The sequence below is a fragment of the Strigops habroptila genome, chromosome 4 (assembly GCF_004027225.2).
Source record: "Strigops habroptila isolate Jane chromosome 4, bStrHab1.2.pri, whole genome shotgun sequence".
In the NCBI taxonomy this organism is placed as follows: domain Eukaryota; kingdom Metazoa; phylum Chordata; class Aves; order Psittaciformes; family Psittacidae; genus Strigops; species Strigops habroptila.
The window spans coordinates 8,718,415-8,737,507 of NC_046358.1; the positions used below are offsets into that span (position 1 = coordinate 8,718,415).

General features: G+C 46.5%; 2 protein-coding genes across 2 annotated transcripts in view; one reads left to right on the plus strand and one right to left on the minus strand.

The window, feature by feature from the left end:
* CDAN1 (codanin 1) overlaps positions 1 to 15,456 on the minus strand; it is a 31,513-nt gene extending 16,057 nt beyond the window's left edge. Inside the window, exons 1-12 of the mRNA XM_030483542.1 lie at positions 15,314 to 15,456; positions 11,732 to 12,432; positions 9,912 to 10,136; positions 7,540 to 7,733; positions 6,985 to 7,104; positions 6,016 to 6,094; positions 5,517 to 5,637; positions 4,097 to 4,206; positions 3,317 to 3,406; positions 2,237 to 2,312; positions 985 to 1,193; positions 93 to 207 (exon numbers count right to left, since the gene is read on the minus strand). Coding sequence (XP_030339402.1) covers positions 93 to 207; positions 985 to 1,193; positions 2,237 to 2,312; positions 3,317 to 3,406; positions 4,097 to 4,206; positions 5,517 to 5,637; positions 6,016 to 6,094; positions 6,985 to 7,104; positions 7,540 to 7,733; positions 9,912 to 10,136; positions 11,732 to 12,432; positions 15,314 to 15,409 — 2,136 coding nt within the window. The 5' untranslated portion in view covers positions 15,410 to 15,456. The remainder of the gene's footprint in view (positions 1 to 92; positions 208 to 984; positions 1,194 to 2,236; positions 2,313 to 3,316; positions 3,407 to 4,096; positions 4,207 to 5,516; positions 5,638 to 6,015; positions 6,095 to 6,984; positions 7,105 to 7,539; positions 7,734 to 9,911; positions 10,137 to 11,731; positions 12,433 to 15,313) is intronic.
* A 49-nt stretch (positions 15,457 to 15,505) lies between these two features.
* On the plus strand, positions 15,506 to 18,719 carry LOC115606915. Its single transcript, XM_030483543.2, has 2 exons — positions 15,506 to 16,265; positions 17,907 to 18,719. Exons 1-2 carry the CDS (start codon positions 15,800 to 15,802, stop codon positions 18,563 to 18,565), a joined length of 1,125 nt encoding a protein of 374 aa, XP_030339403.1. The 5' UTR covers positions 15,506 to 15,799; the 3' UTR covers positions 18,566 to 18,719.
* Positions 18,720 to 19,093: the final 374 nt, after the last annotated feature.

Below are 19,093 nucleotides of genomic sequence, written 5' to 3' on the forward strand. Positions count from 1 at the left end.
CCAGGCAACTCACAATCAAGCCAGTAATTCTCTGGGTACTGGAACAGCTTGAGGAAATTCCTGCCAGATGTGCTTGCAAAAAACAAGCATACCTGCTCATCCATATCTGCTTCCCCGTCGCTGTGCTCATGCTCCACCAGAGTAAGGCCATTCAGTTCGAGTATCTTCAGGCACAAACTATCCATCAGATGCTGATTGAACTGGTAACTTCAGCAAAAGATGATGATGAGTCAGACTGGGCTGAAAACAGCAGTAAAACCTCAACTAACACACTGCAAAATTTCATGCTTGTCTCATGAGTTGTATCAAGCATCAGCAGACATCCAGGGTAACAGACAGACAAGAAAGCAAAGGGCAAGTCTAGTACTGCTTAACATCCCCTTCTTTTCCACTCTTATTTTGTACTTTTTCGAATAGATGCTCTTTAGTAAGTCCCAGCATAAGAACCCATTCCAACCCTAACTATTCTATGATTCTATGATCTGTTGAAGCAGGAAGCTGTAAAATAACTGCACTGAAGATTCAAATCTCCCCTAGATCACAACTCCTCCATGCTGTGGATTACAAAAAACTTGTTAAACAAAACCATGAACCTTTATCCTGTAACTCCTTAGCTTCATGCAATACCACACAGGAAACACTTGGCCAGTCCAGTGCCCTTGCTAGACAGCCCTGAGTGCCTTGACACTGGGAAATACTGATAGCCTATGACAAGATTTTCTGGTTGGAAAATTATTACCATATGGTCTAGCCTAATGTAGCACACAAACACATTCTATGCCCCAGACACAACCTGCTTATTAACATGGTCACTATGCGCGTTGGCCAAGAACATAAGTGTGGTATTATGCAGCTTAAAAACATTTCTGCTATGCTTTGTCTAGGTTACACCATGCCCCAAGCTCTCCACACAACTCCCAACATGCTCGTGTTCCCCACTTGCCCACACATTTCACGAAGGAAATAGCAGCCACGGCATCTAACCTTCCTGCACTGAGGATGAAGTCCCTGAAGAACTGCTGGCACCCTGGGAATGAAGGGGGTGGACAAGGTCCTCTGATGCTCTGAGGGACAATAAATCTTTCCTGCAGCCTCTTCAGACGGCTCAGATTATCAGAACCCAGCATATTAAGGACATCCTGGTCTGGGGTGTCTCCCGAGCTTGCGCCACCACCAACCGGACCTTTGCACATCTTCAGGAGACAGAGAGAGTAGGGAAGTGGAAAATTTGTAATAAAGCATAATTTCATTTTATCTCTCACCCCACATATTCTCCCTGCCTCACAAGACTTTGTTTTCAGAGTAATCCAAGCATGGCCTTTTCAGGTGGCCCATGTACAGACAATCTCTTTTCCACATGCTAAAACATGTTTCCCACCTTGGCCATAAACAGGTGGCCTAGAGGTCTTGACAGATGGAATTCTGACCCTATACAACTAACTCAGGCATATCTGGCAGGCTACTTGTGGATGTGTGCAGAGAGACCTATCATTTGCATGGTCTTTATGAACCACTCAGTAGGATCTTTAGCTCAGCCTCCAAAGACTGTGATACTGTACTATACATTCCCACACTAGGTTTTCCTGGAGCTTCCACAGAGTTAAATAAAGTTAAAAATATGCCCCCTCAAACATAAAGATACTACTCAAGACTCAAAGAATCACAGCATTGCAGTACTGTTTTATGTCTGTTTTGCTATCCAAAAGGAATCCACCAACAACCCACCCATTTATAGAGAATACAGTGATATCTATACTTCAATCAGAAGCATCTTTTCTTCCTTCATTCCTTCAAGTTACAGTGAAGTCAGATGATGCTTGAAACTGGCCAAAAAGACCCTGTAAACTACAATAACAATACTACATAAAAAAGAGGCTGTTGCAGTGTTACACAGGAGAAAGACTCTTTGCAGGTAATAAACTCATGTTTCTAATCAACATATCTGAGAACTGCATTTGATACATGTCAAAAGTAATAATCATGAAGAATGAATTCTGACAGCTTATGATGTGCTCAGCACGCCTTATGCCTGATTTACAGAGTTCATCAGTTATTTATCACTGATTTGTATTTCTGGAAAAGGAAGGAAATTCCCATCCCAAAAACTTGTTTTTCTCAAAAATGTTTCAAAAGGAAAATCTCAAAGAAACTTGCAAGACACAGTTTGTTTTCTCAGGCCGAGGGAGGATCAAATCAGCTTTGATGTGTATCTTTATTAAAAAACCAAGTAATTTACCTGGATAAGCTGTTTCTGAAAGAGCCTGGCAAAATGGCTGTGGTTGCAGGTTGCAGATAGGTGAGCCATCATGGCCCTGTGAAGAAAAACATCACAAAACGCTGACTGGATCTCTGTAGTACAAAAAGAAGTGTTGTAACCTCAAACTATACCAAAAGCATCAAATAACTGCTTTTAAGAAAGTGTTCTCCAAAGGCTACTGCAAAAAGCAACATCTTTATAACTAGGTTTCCCATCTGCTGACCATGGAAGCAAAAATTCTCCCTGAGCACTTGCAGAGGAAACACAGGTCTGGAGATAAAACTGCTCTCTTCCCTTCCTGCAAGAATGCTGTTATTTAGGAAGAAAATCAACTCACTCAGCTCCTACTTGCCCCTCTGCAGAGCAGTGAGTTGAGAGTTCACATATATGCAAGTAAGAAAACAGGAACAGTAGTACTTCTGGTGCCCAAAGAGAAAGAAAATTGCTCAGTTTAAACCTGAGAAAGCCTTGAGCCCCATAAAGGCCTTGTTCTGCTCCTGTGGTGAAAGTCACCTACATGTAAATTGAGTAGGCTGACGGTTAAGACTAACACAGAAACCTGCAAGGCAACTGCTTCCAAAACCATATATACTCTATTTTGATAAAATAAATGAATAAAAGTGCTTTCCATAGAAAAGAGCGACAGTTGTCTTGTTTTCAGAGCGAATACACTAGATTCCTCTGAAATAATTAGAACTAAAAGCTTCTGAGCATACAATACACTTGTCCATGCTTAAGAGGAGTGAGGCATTGGAAACATGAAATGCAGTGCTCAGACCACAACATACTGGTTGTGAGAGTGACTCTCTGTTGCTAATCACAGAGAATAGAGACAGAAACTGATCAAACTAGGCCCTTGCCATTTATGGCTTGTTTCTTTAAAAGAACAGTTAATACTTTTAAATCTAGAAGGAAGTTTACATGGACAAGCAGCACAGGTTCCTACAGGTTAGTGCAGAAGATTGCAGGGAGAACATGGAACTTCAGATGCAGAGTCGAGTATGCTGCACAAGCAATCCAGCTACATTAAAGAGCTAGATGAAGTTGCATAACTCCTACCTGATCTTGTTGCCCAACACTCTTTCAAAGTCCCAGCCAGTTTTTTCATGGTTATCCTCCCATTCACGCAGCAGTTCATAAAAGATATCCCTGTGAATATTTAAGGGTATAAATTCCCACTCTTCATAATTTGAAGTAGCAACAACTGAATATTCAATCACTCCTAAGTTCCCCAGCAAGAATCTACCTCAGATTAAATAACTCAAGCCTCTAAGCATTCAGATACCTTTGCACAGCTCATTAACGCTAGTGGTACTTCAGTGAGTTTCCATTTTCCTTGTCCTTGACAGCAAGTGCTTAAGCTTGTTATGCCCAAGCTCTCATGAAATGACCAAAACCACCCATTATCAGACATAATGAAGACTGAGAGGCTGAAAAGAATAAACCACATGAAATTATACCTAAGAGGAGAGAAAAAAGGACCAAGACAACTTGCCATACTCCCCTCACCCTGTTGCTGTAAGCATAGAGGGAGATGGCAGGAAGAATAAAAGCATACCAGATTTATATGCAGAAGCAATCCAGGAGGGTGACACTGTACTGGCATTTACCAGAAGTCTCAATAACTCCTGAAGAATTTGGCTGTTCTTCTCTAAAGACATTAAGCATTTAGCTCCTGCAGTTTAATATGGACAAAGACTTTTTTTTCTTTTTATTGGAGTGAAAATCAAGATTTTTCTACAGCAGGTAGCATACATGAGACATTCTTAATATCCTTTGTTCAGAGTCATGGAAAGATTATACTCTGTGAGAAATGCAGTAACAGTAGAAGAAACGTACCTTTGTTTCTTAAATATGTGAAATGCTCTGTCACTGGGAAAGTTGGAGCGATTGTCAGTTTCTGGCTGGAAGGAAACAGACTGCACAGAGCATGGCAGCAGGAGAGACACCTGTGAAAAATATAAAGGCAGCCATTAGACTAACATTAGTATCTAATTTATTCAACAATCTGAGACCTACAAAAAGGAAAAGACGTGATGAGGAAACCAAGTATCACTAGCTGAGTTGTTCAGACAATAGCCACAATCCAATTGCTAACTGCTAATACACACCAACAGTTCTACAACCTACATTACACTACAGAGGCAGAATCACTCAACGTTACGAGTGGAAGCATCTTGTCTAAGAAATCTCTGCAGAACAGACTGCAACTAGTATTGATACGGCATGGGAAGAATGATCTGCAAACAGCCCAAGTGTACCTTCAATGTAAGGTTCCATAGAAGACAGGACAGTGGGTGGCAATTCCTGTATTATTCTTCTTTCTCCAGTTTGAAAAGTCTACATCTTCAAGTAACAAGAGACCTTTATTTACAGCTTTAACTAAAAAGCTCAGCTGTTGACATGCCCTAGTCTCAGGAAATACACTGTACTTTCTTTGCCAAGAGTAATCTCCATTTTTAAGAGACGGAGGAAACAAGATACAAAATACATTACAGAAGGCATTCCTACCACCCAGCTTTAGTTCCCTAACCCAGACAATTAGATCAGGAAACCAGGTTCACAAGCTAAATTATCTCCCCTGGAGCTTCATTTGCCTAAAAGGAGTCTATATCTATGAAAAAACACCACTTCTTCCAAACTACATCCTGATATTGCACCTAATCAATCATTCTTGATTAGGGGTAATGGCTTCAAACTTAAACAGGGGAAGTTTAGATTAGATATAAGGAAGAAGTTCTTTACAGTGAGGGTGGCAAGGCACTGGAATGGGTTGCCCAAGGAAGTTGTGAATGCTCCATCCCTGGCGGTGTTCAAGGCCAGGTAGGACAGAGCCTTGGGCAACATGGTTTAGTGAGAGGTGTCCCTGCCCATGGCAGGGGGGTTGGAACTAGATGATCTTAAGGTCCTTTCCAACCCAAACCATTCTATGATTCTATGATTCTTCTGGGATCCATGTTTATTAGATGAGAATCTCAAAAGCAAAACTTGACCCTGTCGAAGTTACTGGCTGAGGTCAGGGCCTGGAGCACAATGCGAGGCTGCCAGTGGCAATTCAGAGCTAACACTCACCAGAGTGAGTGTTATTCACTCACCCCCTGACCAGAAAAAAAAAAAGTGGCTTTTAGACCCTTGCCAAGGATGACATGACAAGATACTCAGTGGAAGGAATAAGGTTTAACATCAAAGCCATCACAAGTAAGGGAGCAACAACACAAAGGTTTGAAGCAACAGTCAGTTGAGATCTGCCAATTTTTACCTTGGCTGTGCTGCTTTCATAAGCCTGCCGGAGCCTTCTGTGCAAGCTGGGAGAAAAAGATGCAATCCGTTCGTTTTCAGCCAAAAGCTTCAGCAACCCCTTTTCTAAACGGGAAATAATTCTGCCAAGACAACATGGATAAAACCCAGACAGACATAAACAACACATGATCAGACATAAAGAAACACTTACGCTCGTTTTTTATGACTACCAAGCAAACAGTTCTAAGCCCCAGGCACCCAGCATCTGTAGGGCCATTTTTTATTGCTCCCATCTCATGACTTTCCCATTCTTGCATAATTACACTGAAGTTCAGTACACAGATCAGTGCAAAGAAAACTCACAGACATCCAAATCCAGGTCAAGTTGTATGTTTTGAGGGAAAATTAACAACCCTGTGCCTGTAAGTGGTAAAGCTCTAAAATCCAAGCCCATTTGCTTAATCTCACACACTTCTGCAGACACAAGCAGAGGGAAAAAAAAGAAATAAGCAACTCACTCATACTGATAATCCAAGACTTGAACAGCAAAATAAACACAATTGTGCACACTTCGGAAATGTTGTTTCCCTGATGCATCTAAGGGGAAAAAAAAGAAACATGAGACAACAGCACCAATCACCATCCGTAAACTAAAAGGACAATTAACTCTCAAGGAAAGTAGGAACTGCCATATCCAAAAATAGTCTTCCAGACCAGTATCAAATTTCCAGAAGTTCCCATATCCTGACACCTAAATAGCGAAATCCTGCCACCCCTATCATTCCTATGCTAAAGACAAGTGAATTGTTTAATGCTGTATAGGAAAGGAAAGATTCCTTCGCAACATTCTGGCCAACAGTAAGCAGATCCAGGACAAAAAGTAGATCAGGCATCAGCTGCTGTTCCTTAGCTGTTCAGTTTTTGTTCCTAATCTCAATCCTAAGAATCAGTGACTGACAGAACAGTCAACCAAATTGGGGCATCTGGGTGTGCGTGTGTCTCGCCTTAAAGCTATTCTTCAGTTTTTTGTATCCACACCAAAGCGCTCACTGCATCAAGCTTAAGCCTGAATTTGACCAAAAAAAAAGCAACAATTACACATCTATACGGATGTATCCTGTGCACTCATAACCCAACCTTAAATTTAAGCAGCACATAACAGATCAACAGCACTTTTGAGTGGCAAGGACCAATGGAGGAGAGACTTCAGCATACCCATCCTTCTCTGAAAGTCAGCATTAACAAGAAGCTACAGCAAATCTGACACCATCACAGAAAATCAGATACAAACAGCACCTACAATCCCACTCTATCATATTGTGGAAGCACTTCCCATACACGCATGATTTTTGCCAGCATCTCAGGTGAGTCCTAGTGGTCATAAGATACTTTTATGGAATTTAACTGTCCAAGCTAAAGGCAACTACTCTGTATCACATTATCATGCCATGGAAGTAACATTCTTTCCCCTCAACACTACTGCTTACCTTTAGTTCTTTCATTGATTTCAAGGTCGCTATCCCCATCTTCTGCAGTAGAAGTGCCTTTAGATGTCAACAGCTGCAGAACAAAAAAGAGCTCCAGAAAAATATTTGGTACCAGGTTTTCTGTAAGAGAGGAAATGAGATACTAAAGGTGTATATTCAGTATTGACCTGATTTAATAAACAAAGCTGAAAAGACAAATACCTGTTTTATTGCACAGTCAGCAAAGAACTCCCTCCCCACACATAGCCACAGTATAAATCAGCATAGGTATTATAGGAAAGATGTGTTAGGGAAGAGTCTGGGTTCAGACAGGACCATACAACTTCAGCCTACTGCAGCTCAGAGTACTGCATCAGCTTCACCTCCTTCCCTAAACTTTTACCTAGTATCCATTATTCTAATAACCTTATTGGCTTAGTTTATTTTTCCGGATGTTATTTATTTGTACACTATAACTGTGCCACAACTTACACTTCTCACCTACCTCCCCCTTCCAATACACATGCAAATTCAAAGCTCAAAGAAATGTCAGTCTCACATCTTCTGGATCTTTACCTGCTATACACGATGAATAGAGCTGTGCCAGACACTCCAATTGTTTCTTGCAGGAAACCTTAGTCAGATCTGCACAGGTCACCAGATGGCTTTCAGGAGGAAGGCTAGCACTGCGAGTATAGCTAGGCTTAGTAGGAGTACCAGGATCAAGAGATATCCCTGCAGGAGAAGATGCCTGGTGCTGCAATTTGCATCTGAAATTCAAGAGCAGCAACATACCATGTAACTGAGAAGGATACAGAGCAGCCATGCAGCCAGGTGGTCTTTCTCTTGCAGTCTAGCAAGAAGGAATTCCTGCAATAACTATCCATGTTACTTACACTGTCTAAAGCTGCTTTTAGCATGACAGTAATTTAACTCATCTTTCTCTTAATGAGAAAGGCTCTTGGGGCTAACAATCAAAAGACTCAAAAGAACTGCATTCAAATTCAAACTCTGCTAAAATAGAGTTGCACTTTGACCAAATTATCTAACTAACCACTGTTACTGCTTCTCATCTAAACTGCTATTTGTTAAGGACATGGAATCTGTTAGATACCAGGTCCTAAAAAATTCTGCATGTACAATTTCTGACAGCTAGACACTTTACAAAATCTATGACAATACAGTTCACATCCAAACCTTCAGATATATTTGTAAGTTAATGATGCCTTGAGAAGATCCAATACCACTAAGTGGAAAGGCAATGCCACAACTGATGAAATCCCATGCTGGCACGTTAAACGACAGAAAGAACCAACTACTTTAATTGCTGGATTCTAAATCAGCAATGATCACTCAGATAAATACACAGATATTGTTAAAAAATATATCTACAGAGGACACCCAAAATGCAGCCTGCAGAGAAACAGGAAAAAAGCCAGTAACAGCACTATCAAAGGATTGTTGAAGATCCCAGTGGAACATCGAACACTTGGAACATCATACTACCTCTTACCACATTGTCTCAAAATTAAAATCTTTAAAAGTCACTTTAAAGGCTATGGGGAAGACAGAAATGTTTTTAACTGCAGCAAAGAACTTTTCTATTGGTCTATTTCTAGTGGAACTGCTGCAATGAAGAACGAATTAGTCCCAAAATGGGAGTAAAAAGGTTATTTAGGAACATCTCCCTTACAATGAACATAAGCACCTGACTGACAGAACTGAAGAAAATTGTTTATTAAGCACTTTGCAAACCCACTGAGCTAAGACTCCTCACCGTGAATTTCACCTTTTGCCCTTGCCCAAAGTGACCCAGTTGGCTGGGGGCTGTGTTAGTTTTGCACCTCACTTCACCACCACTACCAAGGACACAACAGCAGCTCCCAGCTCTCAAGCATGATAAGCCAGATGAGAAGACCTCATGGGCAAGACCCAGCCCACATGCTGCTATTTCTCCAACTTCAGTTTATATGGATTAAGTGGGAGAATTGAGACTGGAATAGATGCTCACTGAAGTGCAGAGTGGCAGGTTTGAATCCTAAGCAGTCTGTTACAGGTTAGGCAAAAACAGTAACTTGTGAGACTCTACTGGGTCTATTTCATCCAGTTCTGGACCCACTGAAGTGAAGTGCAAGGCTTAGCAGGAAAAGAATTCCACCCACATGTCCTGAGGAGTTTGCCCAAGAACAAAATTTACAAAGAAGAGCAACAGTTCTGTCAGCAGCTATAAACAACAGTCTACTACTGTGCTTTGCTTTTTTTCCTGAAGTAACAGCCCTCACATACTAACAGTGACAGCATTTTACAGAGGATGAAAGCCACACAGTGACTGAACCGCAGAGACACAATTAGAAGCTAGAATTCACCTAATCTCCCAGCAAATATAATTTTCAGTAGATAATCGCAGTGGTAACTTTTAAAACAGAATCTCACCCTACCTGCACCTTGCTTTCTCTGGCTGCAAGCTTGTGTTAGTCTGCCTACCTTGCAAAATCATTAACACTTTCCCAAGATTTGCATCATTAACTCATTTTCTTCAGACCAGACTATGCCTTCCATCACATGCACAATCTTCAAACACAGCCTAATTACACCAGCTCAAACCCACTTGCTTCGCCTGTGCAATCTAAGGAAAGCTGCACAGGAGACAGCCAAGTGTGCAAGCCCACAAAGAGGCATCTTACGAAAGCAGTGAGGACTGACTAAACTCCTGAAGATAAAGTGAGGGTCATTATTCCGGAGCCAGCACTCCTCTACAACGACAAACATGAGTTAACTGCATTAATATCCTAGTCTGATACCAGAATCACACTTGGGTTTTAGGCAAATTATAGTTTAAGGTCACCAATACCTATTTTGAATATTCTTTTGGTCATTTCCACTCCGATCTTTAAGACAAAATAATTAAGAATCAATACAAGCCTATCACCACCCTTCTCAGACCGTACCGTTCTTTCTTCAGCATCTCCCTCTCCTCCTGAAGGCTGTTGCTTATCATAGATGTAAGGTTTCCTTCCTGGACAGCAGTAAAGGCCTCAAGGCTTGTCCCAGATGAAAACCGAGCAGCTGGAGACTGGCTGACAGGTGTAGAAGTGAAGCACATCTTCGGTTTTGAGAGGGGGCGCTCAGCACTTACAGGAGTTGGGTTGATTCGCCTTGATGGTTTGCTTTTGCTGCAAAAGTGTGAAGCAATTGCACTGAAATCAAGCTAACCAACAACAGAAACATTAGGTCTCAAGAAAGATATGCATTCAACTCTTCCAAAGAGCCTAATGCTAAATAAAACAGATATGGAGTTGCAATACTGGATTTCTAAACTGTACATCTATTTGCTGACTTTAGTGTGGCCACTGAATAGAAAGTCATTGAGCTACAGACTGCTAAAAACAGCCTGCTGACCCTTGCTGCAAAATTCATTATCAATCATCAAGCCACAGAGCAGGTAACACAGTGCCACACAACTCCTTCAAATATTTTCAATTTGAGAGGACAGGATATGCCACTTAGTTTTAGTATGAAACTAATTCACCTGCAGTTTCTAACAGGATCATGAGGAAGAAAAATACAAGAAAATAACAACAGAAACAATCAAGCATTAAGCTGCCATTGTCTGTCTATGAGAAGAGTCCAGGTTCCTCAGTTACCGTAGGTACTCTTAAGCTTAGGGAAACCCATCCTTCTTGCATATACTGCCTAGATTTGTCCTTGGGAAAAGGATCTGTATGCAGCAAGAGATACACTGGAACTGAGATACAGGAACATAAAGCATTACACTTCTCAAGGAAATGCTGGTTGCTACACATTAATTGCTTTGGTGTTCTCAAACTCGCTATAGCGTTGACTTCCAAACACTCTGACCTCTTTCCTCACTCCTTTTCCTAGTGGCACATAGTGCAATTGGGGAAGAGAAACTTACTGCATACGCTGGAAACACACCTTATCTCCCTTGGCCAAAGCATCACCCAGACCCAGCACCTGGATCTGCTGTACAGACCCACAGACCTATCAATTTTCAACTGCAACTCCGCATGTCCAGCTACAAAGTCCCTTTTTCAGGGCTCAGCGCCTGATGCATGGAGCAAACAGGCTGAGATGAAAGCCTTGCATTTGGTAGTGAGGATTTTAAAGCGTAAAATCTCAAAGAGAAAAAGGCAACCACAACACAGCTGCCCAGAAGCTAAGCCAAAGCTTAGCCAAAGTCACCGGGGAGACCAAAGCTTGCTGCAGACCAAAGAGAACACAGACCAAAGGCATCAGCCAGCTATTCCATCCATGATCACACAGCACAAACGAAGCTGCACACTAACTAACATCTGTTACCAGAAACCACAGAATGTCAATCTGAAAGCTTTTTTGCTAGCATCAGTAAAGCTGAAGAGCCTTCCAGGACTGCTCTTCATTAGCAATTGCTATTGTTAAACAAGAAATGTGAAGAGCCAAGATAATGCTGACTTGTTAGAACATGCAAGGACAAAGATGTGCTCAGCTTCCTATCAGCTGGTCTGTGCACCAGCGAGCTGCAGGCAGCATCACAAGTGAGAGGCTAAAGAGGCATCTTGGGTGAGTTCACCAAGTGGAAACCCAACTACCCACTGAAGTGATATTCCCTTCATGGCAACCGTGACAAAGCGTTCTGACCAAGGAGCCCAGAAGCCAGGCCCCACGAGGTGTTTATTACAGCATCTTCCCACACAACAGGATGAGCTAGTGAAGGAACAGTAACCTGCAGCACAATCTGAATGAGGCAGCAAGGCAGACTTGCTCTTACTTTGTCCAGCCAGAGGCAGCACCCATGGGTGGAAACTCCTCCAAGTTGTTAAGATTTAGCTGGCTGGGTGGGGATCTGGCAGAAACAGGAGGCACTTCACTCCATTTCCTTCTCCCTCCGCTCCACGATGCACTGTCACTCTTTCCATCTTCCTCTTCAGTAAGGCAGTGCCCCAGATCCCGAGCTACCGGCCGGCCAGAGGCACTGACTGAGCCGCTGCCTTTCCTTCGGCCTCGTCTCGCTGGCAGGGCCTCCGGCATGGCTGTCAGGAAGCTGCCCAGGCTGGCCTTCTGAGATGACCGCTTCTCGCCATGGTTAAGCAGAGGGCTGTACCCAAAGCTTGGGCTGCTGCTGGACACCATGCTAGGGAAGTCACCACAAGGGCTGGACAGGCTTGACCCAGAAAAAGAAGAGGAGCTGCTGGATGCCACAGCAGGAGAAAAGCTGGTATCTGTGGTGCAGGTGGTCACTGAAGTCCTTTGGGAAAAGAGCTGCACTCGGCTGCTGGTGGCATGGCCTGCCCTCCTTTCTGATCCTGTCCTTTGGCTCCCATGGGCCTTGGAATTGGGAGTTTTAGCAGGAGTAGAGGGTCCGTTAGTCAGGATCTGGCTGGTCTGCTCCCTTAAAAAATTTAACAGAAAAGGCACAAAGTCTTTCTGAAGCAAACTAAGAGATACGAGCTTCTCATGGATGTGGTTCTCCTACAAGGAAAGAGGACAAAGCATTAATATAAAGATGCTGCCTGATTCCTTTTGTCCATGTGCCCAGACTCATTTAAGTAGTAACTGTGGAGTTACAATACACAGTTAAAACCAACATGACTTGTCAAAGCAGGTCACTGAAATTCAAGTGACCTTAGCACTGCTCATAGATCTGAAGCTCAGCCTCCACACAAGCCATTTTGGCAGAAGTTTTCACACGGAGTCATTCACTTTGGTCTTTGACTGGGAAACTGTTCCACAGAAACATCACTAATACTTACTGAAGCTACAGCCAGGGAGAACTTGGGAGCACCTGGCACCCCTAAGTCCAGCATTTCAAAGACTGAAGCAGCTAATTCCAACAGAAAAATCTAAAATCTGCAACTTCTCCATTCCCTGTTTGTCTAGGAATGCCACCAGCTTCCACAGAGGGGTGCTGCAACAACAACCGTTCAAGCGCTTTGACTCCTGCAGTGCCAAATACAAGACCAAGGCTGCTCCTCCATTTCAATTAAATAATTTTGCTCCCATGAGACTTCACTGAGGTCAAAACAGAGACTGCACAACTTTAAGGTACATGAAGTTTATACTTGTGAAACTTAAAACCCAAACTAAACCACAAACTTAACACATTTAAGATCTAAATAGCTGGTGGTGATCTTAAAGGGTAAATCTAGACAAAAAAGACCTCAGTTACAGGCATAGTTCAAAGTTTTGTACACTAGATACAATTTCTTTTGTTCCTAACAGTGCATCAGGTTTCTCTTTCCTCTAAGTGGGATTCAGCAACATTTACAACAAAAGAAACAGCTCTCACAGGCAGCAACTTATTCCTTACTAATATTGAAGTAATTGCACACATATTCCTGTTTATTTATATTCACACCTTCACTAGATGAAAAGCCAAGAAAGAAAATGCTATTTCTGAAGGACTTTTTTCTATGAAACCAGGCAGTGAAAGCGTGGCCATGACAGGGCTCCTACAATCCTTGACACCTATGCTGAAATTCACATGTGAAAGTACAAGACCAATTCGGCTTCCTGGAGAAGCAGAAGTCACCAACACAGCCTGGATAACAAACCGAGCAGCCACAGCTCACTGCTTCAGCATTCCGTCACCCCATGAAAAAACACAGGTCAGAACACAACCCCCGTGAGGTGCTGGAAGACCCAACTCCTTACCAGCTCCAGTCCGAAACTGCCACGAAAACTAGAGCAAGATGTAGCCTTCCATTTCCTGGGGTGTCCCCCGGGTTTAGAATCATAGAATAGTTTGGGTTGGAAGGGACTTTCAAAGCTCATCTAGTCCAACCCCCCTGCAATGCAGGGACATCTTCAACTAGAGCAGGTTGCCCAGAACCACATCCAGCCTGGACCTGAATGTCTCCAGGGACGGTGCATTCACCACCTCTCTGGGCAACCTGTGCCAGGATTTTACCACCCTTATTGTAAAGAACTTTTTCCTCATGTCCAGGCTGAATCTCCCCTTTCAGTTTAAAACCATCACCCCTCATCCTATCGCAACAGGCCCTGCTAAAAAGTCATTCTCCTTTAGCATAGAGGCACAAAACCAATCGCAGCCTGTGCTGTGCACAAGGTCAGGAGTTTCTCCAGCTGAATTTCCAGAGCACAACCTGCTTTTGCTCGTCTTTCTCTGTGCACGTTAACAGAAGTCTGGTTCCTCCATGGCCAGATAACAGCAATCTGTCAGCAGTCACCAAGCCTCCTGCAAACCTTATATCCTCCACACCCCTCACCCATGCACTGCTACCCGAGCTGGCAGCAGCTCAGACTTCATAAACCTCCACAGGTCTGCTCCTACAAGTCACAGTTTAAGACAACATAAAATGCTGGTCTCTTTTTCCCGCACAAGTTTAGGATGACAGCGATATGTGAGTAACTCATGTGGGTGACAGCAGTGAGTTTTGATTTTGATCACTAGGTAACATGCTCTGAGGGGCTCAGGCAGAAAATGCTTTACATACAAACAGTTTCTCTACAGTCTAATGGAAGGTGTCCCTGCACATGGCAGGGGGTTGGAACTAGATGATCGTTAAGCTCCCTTCCAACACAAACCATTCTATGGTTATCGGTGAAATACAAGCACTCACAGTCCATCTGCGGTTACAAACGCTTTTATTACCACAGGAAGCCAAGTTCTCCAGCCATACCCCATCAGAAAACTCAGCCTGCAAACCCCACGAGAACCTTCCCCCTGTCCCTCCGCAAGACAGGCGGGACGAGCAGCCGGCTTGCACCAAGCACTCAGGACCGAGCCGTACCCCGGCTCCTCCGTCTCTCTCCGGGACTCTCCCCGCCAGAGACGCGGGAAGCGCCACCTGCGGTGTCCCCGCTTCCCTCAGGACACCCGCTGCCCTCCGCTCCGCTGCCCCGGTCTCCGCTGCCACACGAGCCCGGGGGCCGAGGCACCGCCTTCGCGCCGCGCTTCCCGCGCAGCGACCGCCGGCACCTCCCTGCGGCCGCCTCAGCCCTGGAGCCCGCGGCGCCACCACCTGCCAGAGGCCGCGGCCGCCCGCCCCGAGCGGCGCCGAGCTCGGCCCTAAGGGTTTGAACGGCTGCCGGTGGCAGCGCGCCGCCGGCCGCCTCGCCTTCCCGCCGCTCTGCTCAGAGCCCGCCCGCGGCGGGGGCGGTGCCGCCCGCTACTACACACGGAGCTCGGCCCCATGTCCCGGCCGCAGACGGGCCGCTCGCCGGGCCCCGGTTTGTCACACGCGGGCTCATCCCTCACAGCAGCATGGACCGGGGCCGGAGCGGACAAACTTTCCCGCACGGTCCCGCCGCGCAGCGGAAGAAGGGCGGGCGGGAAGGAAGGAAGGCAGGCAGGCAGACTGAGCGGACAACACGACCCGCCGCGCGTTACCTCAGCTGGGCGGTGGCCGGGGCCGTGCAGGAGCCACCGCACCACGGCGGCGACCGCCACCTCCTCCCGCAGCAGCAGCTCCAGCACGGCCGCCATTCCCGGCTCCCGCCGCCGCCGAGCACGCGCACAACCCGCGCCGGGGCGGGCCCGTCGTGTCCCGGCCCCCCTCCCCTTCCCCTCCCTAGCGCGGGCGGGCGGTGGCGGGGTTCCCGGCGGGGAGGCGGGCAGGGGCGGGGCGGCGCGGGCCGGGCGCGGGGCCGGGCCCCCCCCCCCATGTCAACACGCGGGGCACGGGGCGCCTGCGCCGGCCCGGGCGCGTCTTTTCCTCTCATGCGCGGTATTTGCTTCCCCGGCAGGGCTCGGGGCCCGGCCTAACGGCGGCGGCCGCTGGCCGGGGCCGGGGCAGCGGTGCCACCCCTCCGCCGCGGCTCCGCGCCCCTCCCGCCGGCGCCGGGCGGGGTCCGGCCCGGCCCCCTTTGGCGGAGGATGGCCGAGGAGTCGCCGAAGAGGCGCAAGGCGAATTTCAACGAGGCGGAGACGGAGGTGCTGATCGAGCAGGTGCTGAAGCACGAGCAGCTGCTGTTCGCGGCGGGGCCCGGCCGCGCCTCGCCGGGCCAGAAGCGGAAGGTGTGGGAGCTGATCCGGCACAAGGTGAACCCGGTGGCCGCCTGCCCCCGCGACGTGGAGGACCTGAAGAAGCGCTGGCGGGACCTGAAGCGCCGCGACCGCAGCAAGCTGTGCCGGCTCTCGCAGGGCTGCGGGCCGCCGGGCCCCCCCGCTCTCGGCCTCCTCCTGGCCCCTGAGGAGATGCCGCCCGCCGCCGCGCCGCCCGCCCGCCGCCACCACCACCACCACCACCGCGCTTACGGCTCCCTGCTGCCCGCCGAGGCCGTGCCCATCGTGGGTGGCATCGACACGCTGGAGCTGCCCGGCGCCGTCGTGGGGGAGATGGGTGAGTGCGGGACCGGCCCCCGCCGCGCTGCCCCGGACCCTCTCGCCGGTGTCCTCCGTGTGGGAGTCCCAGCAGCCGGTTCCCGGTCTCCAGGGAGAGACGGCGCGGAGCGGAGCGGGCTGGGAGCTCAGTGCGTGCGCGCAGCGGGATGCGGGTACCAGCCCTGCCTGAGAGCGCTGCTTTCGATAGCTGCCTTCTCTCTTTGGAAGTGCGAAACGCACTTCCAGACCGCGGAGGTTTCGTGCTGTGGGTCATAAAGGTGCATCAAAACAGCTCCTAAGAATAAACCCTGTCTCGTAGTAGATGCCTGCCTGTGAGGCATGAGACCCAGCCGCCCGTGTTCACCTACTTACTCTTGCAAAGGCAAAAAGCCATGCCAGCGTGCAGGTGTAGGCAGTACAGAGTGCTGCGAGTACGTAACTTTGTGTGTACCAGCGAGATGTTGCATTAGTGAGCTGAAAGGATCGCCTCCAGTACCAGGGGGTTTCTTGCAATTGCAGTGCTTTGGTAATGCTGTTCCTGGTTACCACGTGCAGCTAGAGCTTGAAATGAGCTTGCAGTGAACTGTTTCTTGGAACCTAAAAGTTAGCTCCTGTGGTGGGGCTGGTAAGGAATCTGTAGCATGCAAATAAAGGATTAGCTGGCAAATGCATCTTTATGGTTTTTTTCCAACCTATTGAGCTAATATGTATTCTAAAAGCATCAAAGATAACGCAGTGTGAGTTGTAGTGTCTTGGTTTGAGGACCGTTGTGTTCAGAGTATAGAAATTTGGCAGAAAATCAACCCCTTTGTGTTCCAGCCAGTCCTCAGGGGTCAGAGGGGCTGGATACAGCCAGGTTTAATTTCTGGTCATAGCCAGTTTGATGCTATATGTCTGGTCATGTTCAGTAAGAACTTTCACAATTACAGATTCACAAATAGTGAGGTTTACTGAAGCAGCAGAAATACAAATTGGGAATTGCTGTTGATAAATTCACTTAGTGCATTAGTCTAAAATCCAAAGGTAGTCAACCATTAGTTGAGCTTATATGGAAAAAAATATTGGTAATTCATGAAGTTTAGTTCCACCTCGGTATCATCCAATGTATTCAGAGGCACAAATCTTACCAAAGAGGTGTCCCTGCTTTGGGGAGGAGAGAAGAGCGAGCCCATCGACTTGTCTGCACAGTGGGGTCGTATTCTCATCCTCTGCCTTGGAGGCAGAGTTCAAATGCCAGATTTATACTTTTGAGAGAAGCGGAGGTCAGACTGTTGTCAAATTACATGTTGCTGCTGCCACAGATGTTGGGGGGGAGAAGCCACTTTCTCACTTTGGTGTATTTGTTGTATGTAAATGTGGGATAACGAGAGTCTCGGTCAGGCTGCTCAAGGGCTGTGGGTCTTGTGCAAGGAACAGGACCATGGAACATTAGCAGCACTCCCTCCTCCACCCGGCTGAGGCAGCATTAAGAGCCATGAAGCCTCCGCCTGCATCAGGGTGTTGCAGTTACCACACCTCATTAATCCCTTCACCACATACCTCATTCCTACAAGGACTAATATTAGTGCTTAGTGGATGAGAACACATTTCACTGACCACAGAGATCATGAAGTTTCTCACTGTCTCTTGTTTGCTTTTCCTTAACCCCCGTCTCCTCTAGGGTTTAATGATGATCCTGGCCCATCTCATCAATCCAGTCTTGAGAAGATGAACCTCAAAGAAGAAATAGTAGTGAAAGTGGTAGAGCCAGAAGAAAGCTCTGAGGACATGGCAGTGGTTCCACCTAGCCAAGAACAACTCTCTTTTCTGGGGACATCAGGTGGTGGCTCCTCTGGGAAAGTAAAAGCCAAAACAAAAGGCAGGTCTCAGGCGGACCAAAATGAAATAACTGAAGAGGACCTGGTGCAGATTCAACAGACCCAGATGCAGGTGATCCAGTCTGGTTTTGACAGTGTCAACCACAATCTTCGGCTGCTGCAGCAAGGCATGCAAGATCTGAGTAACAGCCTCAGCATCATGGCACACACGCTTGTTGCTATCAAAAACGTCTATGTGAAAAACAACACTGGCCCCACCACGTATGCCACCACCTCTACTCAGACCACAGCCGGGTACCTGAGCCCAGGATCCCCCCAGGTCTCCCCTGCTGAGGGCAGAGGTAGAGCGCAAGTGGCTGGAAGCAGCAGCAGAAGCAGCAGCTGCAGCTCCAGCTCCATGTCACAAGAACCAGGTCCTTCCGAGTTTCCCAGGCCCCCCCTGAGAACCATTAAGAAAGAACATCCAAATGGCTGCTACTACTTCTGCTTTGCAGATATGTAAAAACTTGAATATATGTAAGGTGACTGTGGTGTTAGGTGCTGTTGTATGTTCTGCTCCAGCCTGTGACTTTGAAGGAGCAAAATGGACTTGCCTCCCACATTTTTCCCAGTGGGAAACATTTCACTGTAGGTGGCATTAAACACTAATTTCCAGTCTCCTGTTTGTTAACTCTGTTGAAGTTGGCTAATTTTAATTCTGTTTTCTTTATCCTCTTACTCTCTAAAGAAACCAACCAACCAAAAAACATTTATTTTGACTAAGACTCTTGTCTGTATCATCCTTTGTTTAATGTGACCTTTTGAAAAATAAAAGGCATGAGAGTGGGGTAAAAAGTAACACTATGGTTACTGATGGGCAGGAGCTGTCTTACACAAATTGCTTCATTTTTTTGATTAAACAAACCTCAGAAGTAGTTGGTTCTTTACGTACTTGCTTTTTCAAGTAATCATAAAGTTGGGGGTGCTTGCTTGGTGGTTGTTGTGGTTTTTCTTTTAAGTTTGAGCTGTGCAAGGCATTGCAGGAGGAGTT

Bases quoted from the DNA above. Each gene is read 5' to 3' on its own strand.
- LOC115606915 (XM_030483543.2), top strand. From the start codon at position 15,800: ATGGCCGAGGAGTCGCCGAAGAGGCGCAAGGCGAATTTCAACGAGGCG. The intron at 16,266-17,906 runs GTGAGTGCGGGA...CGTCTCCTCTAG, and splicing joins CGCCGTCGTGGGGGAGATGG to GGTTTAATGATGATCCTGGC.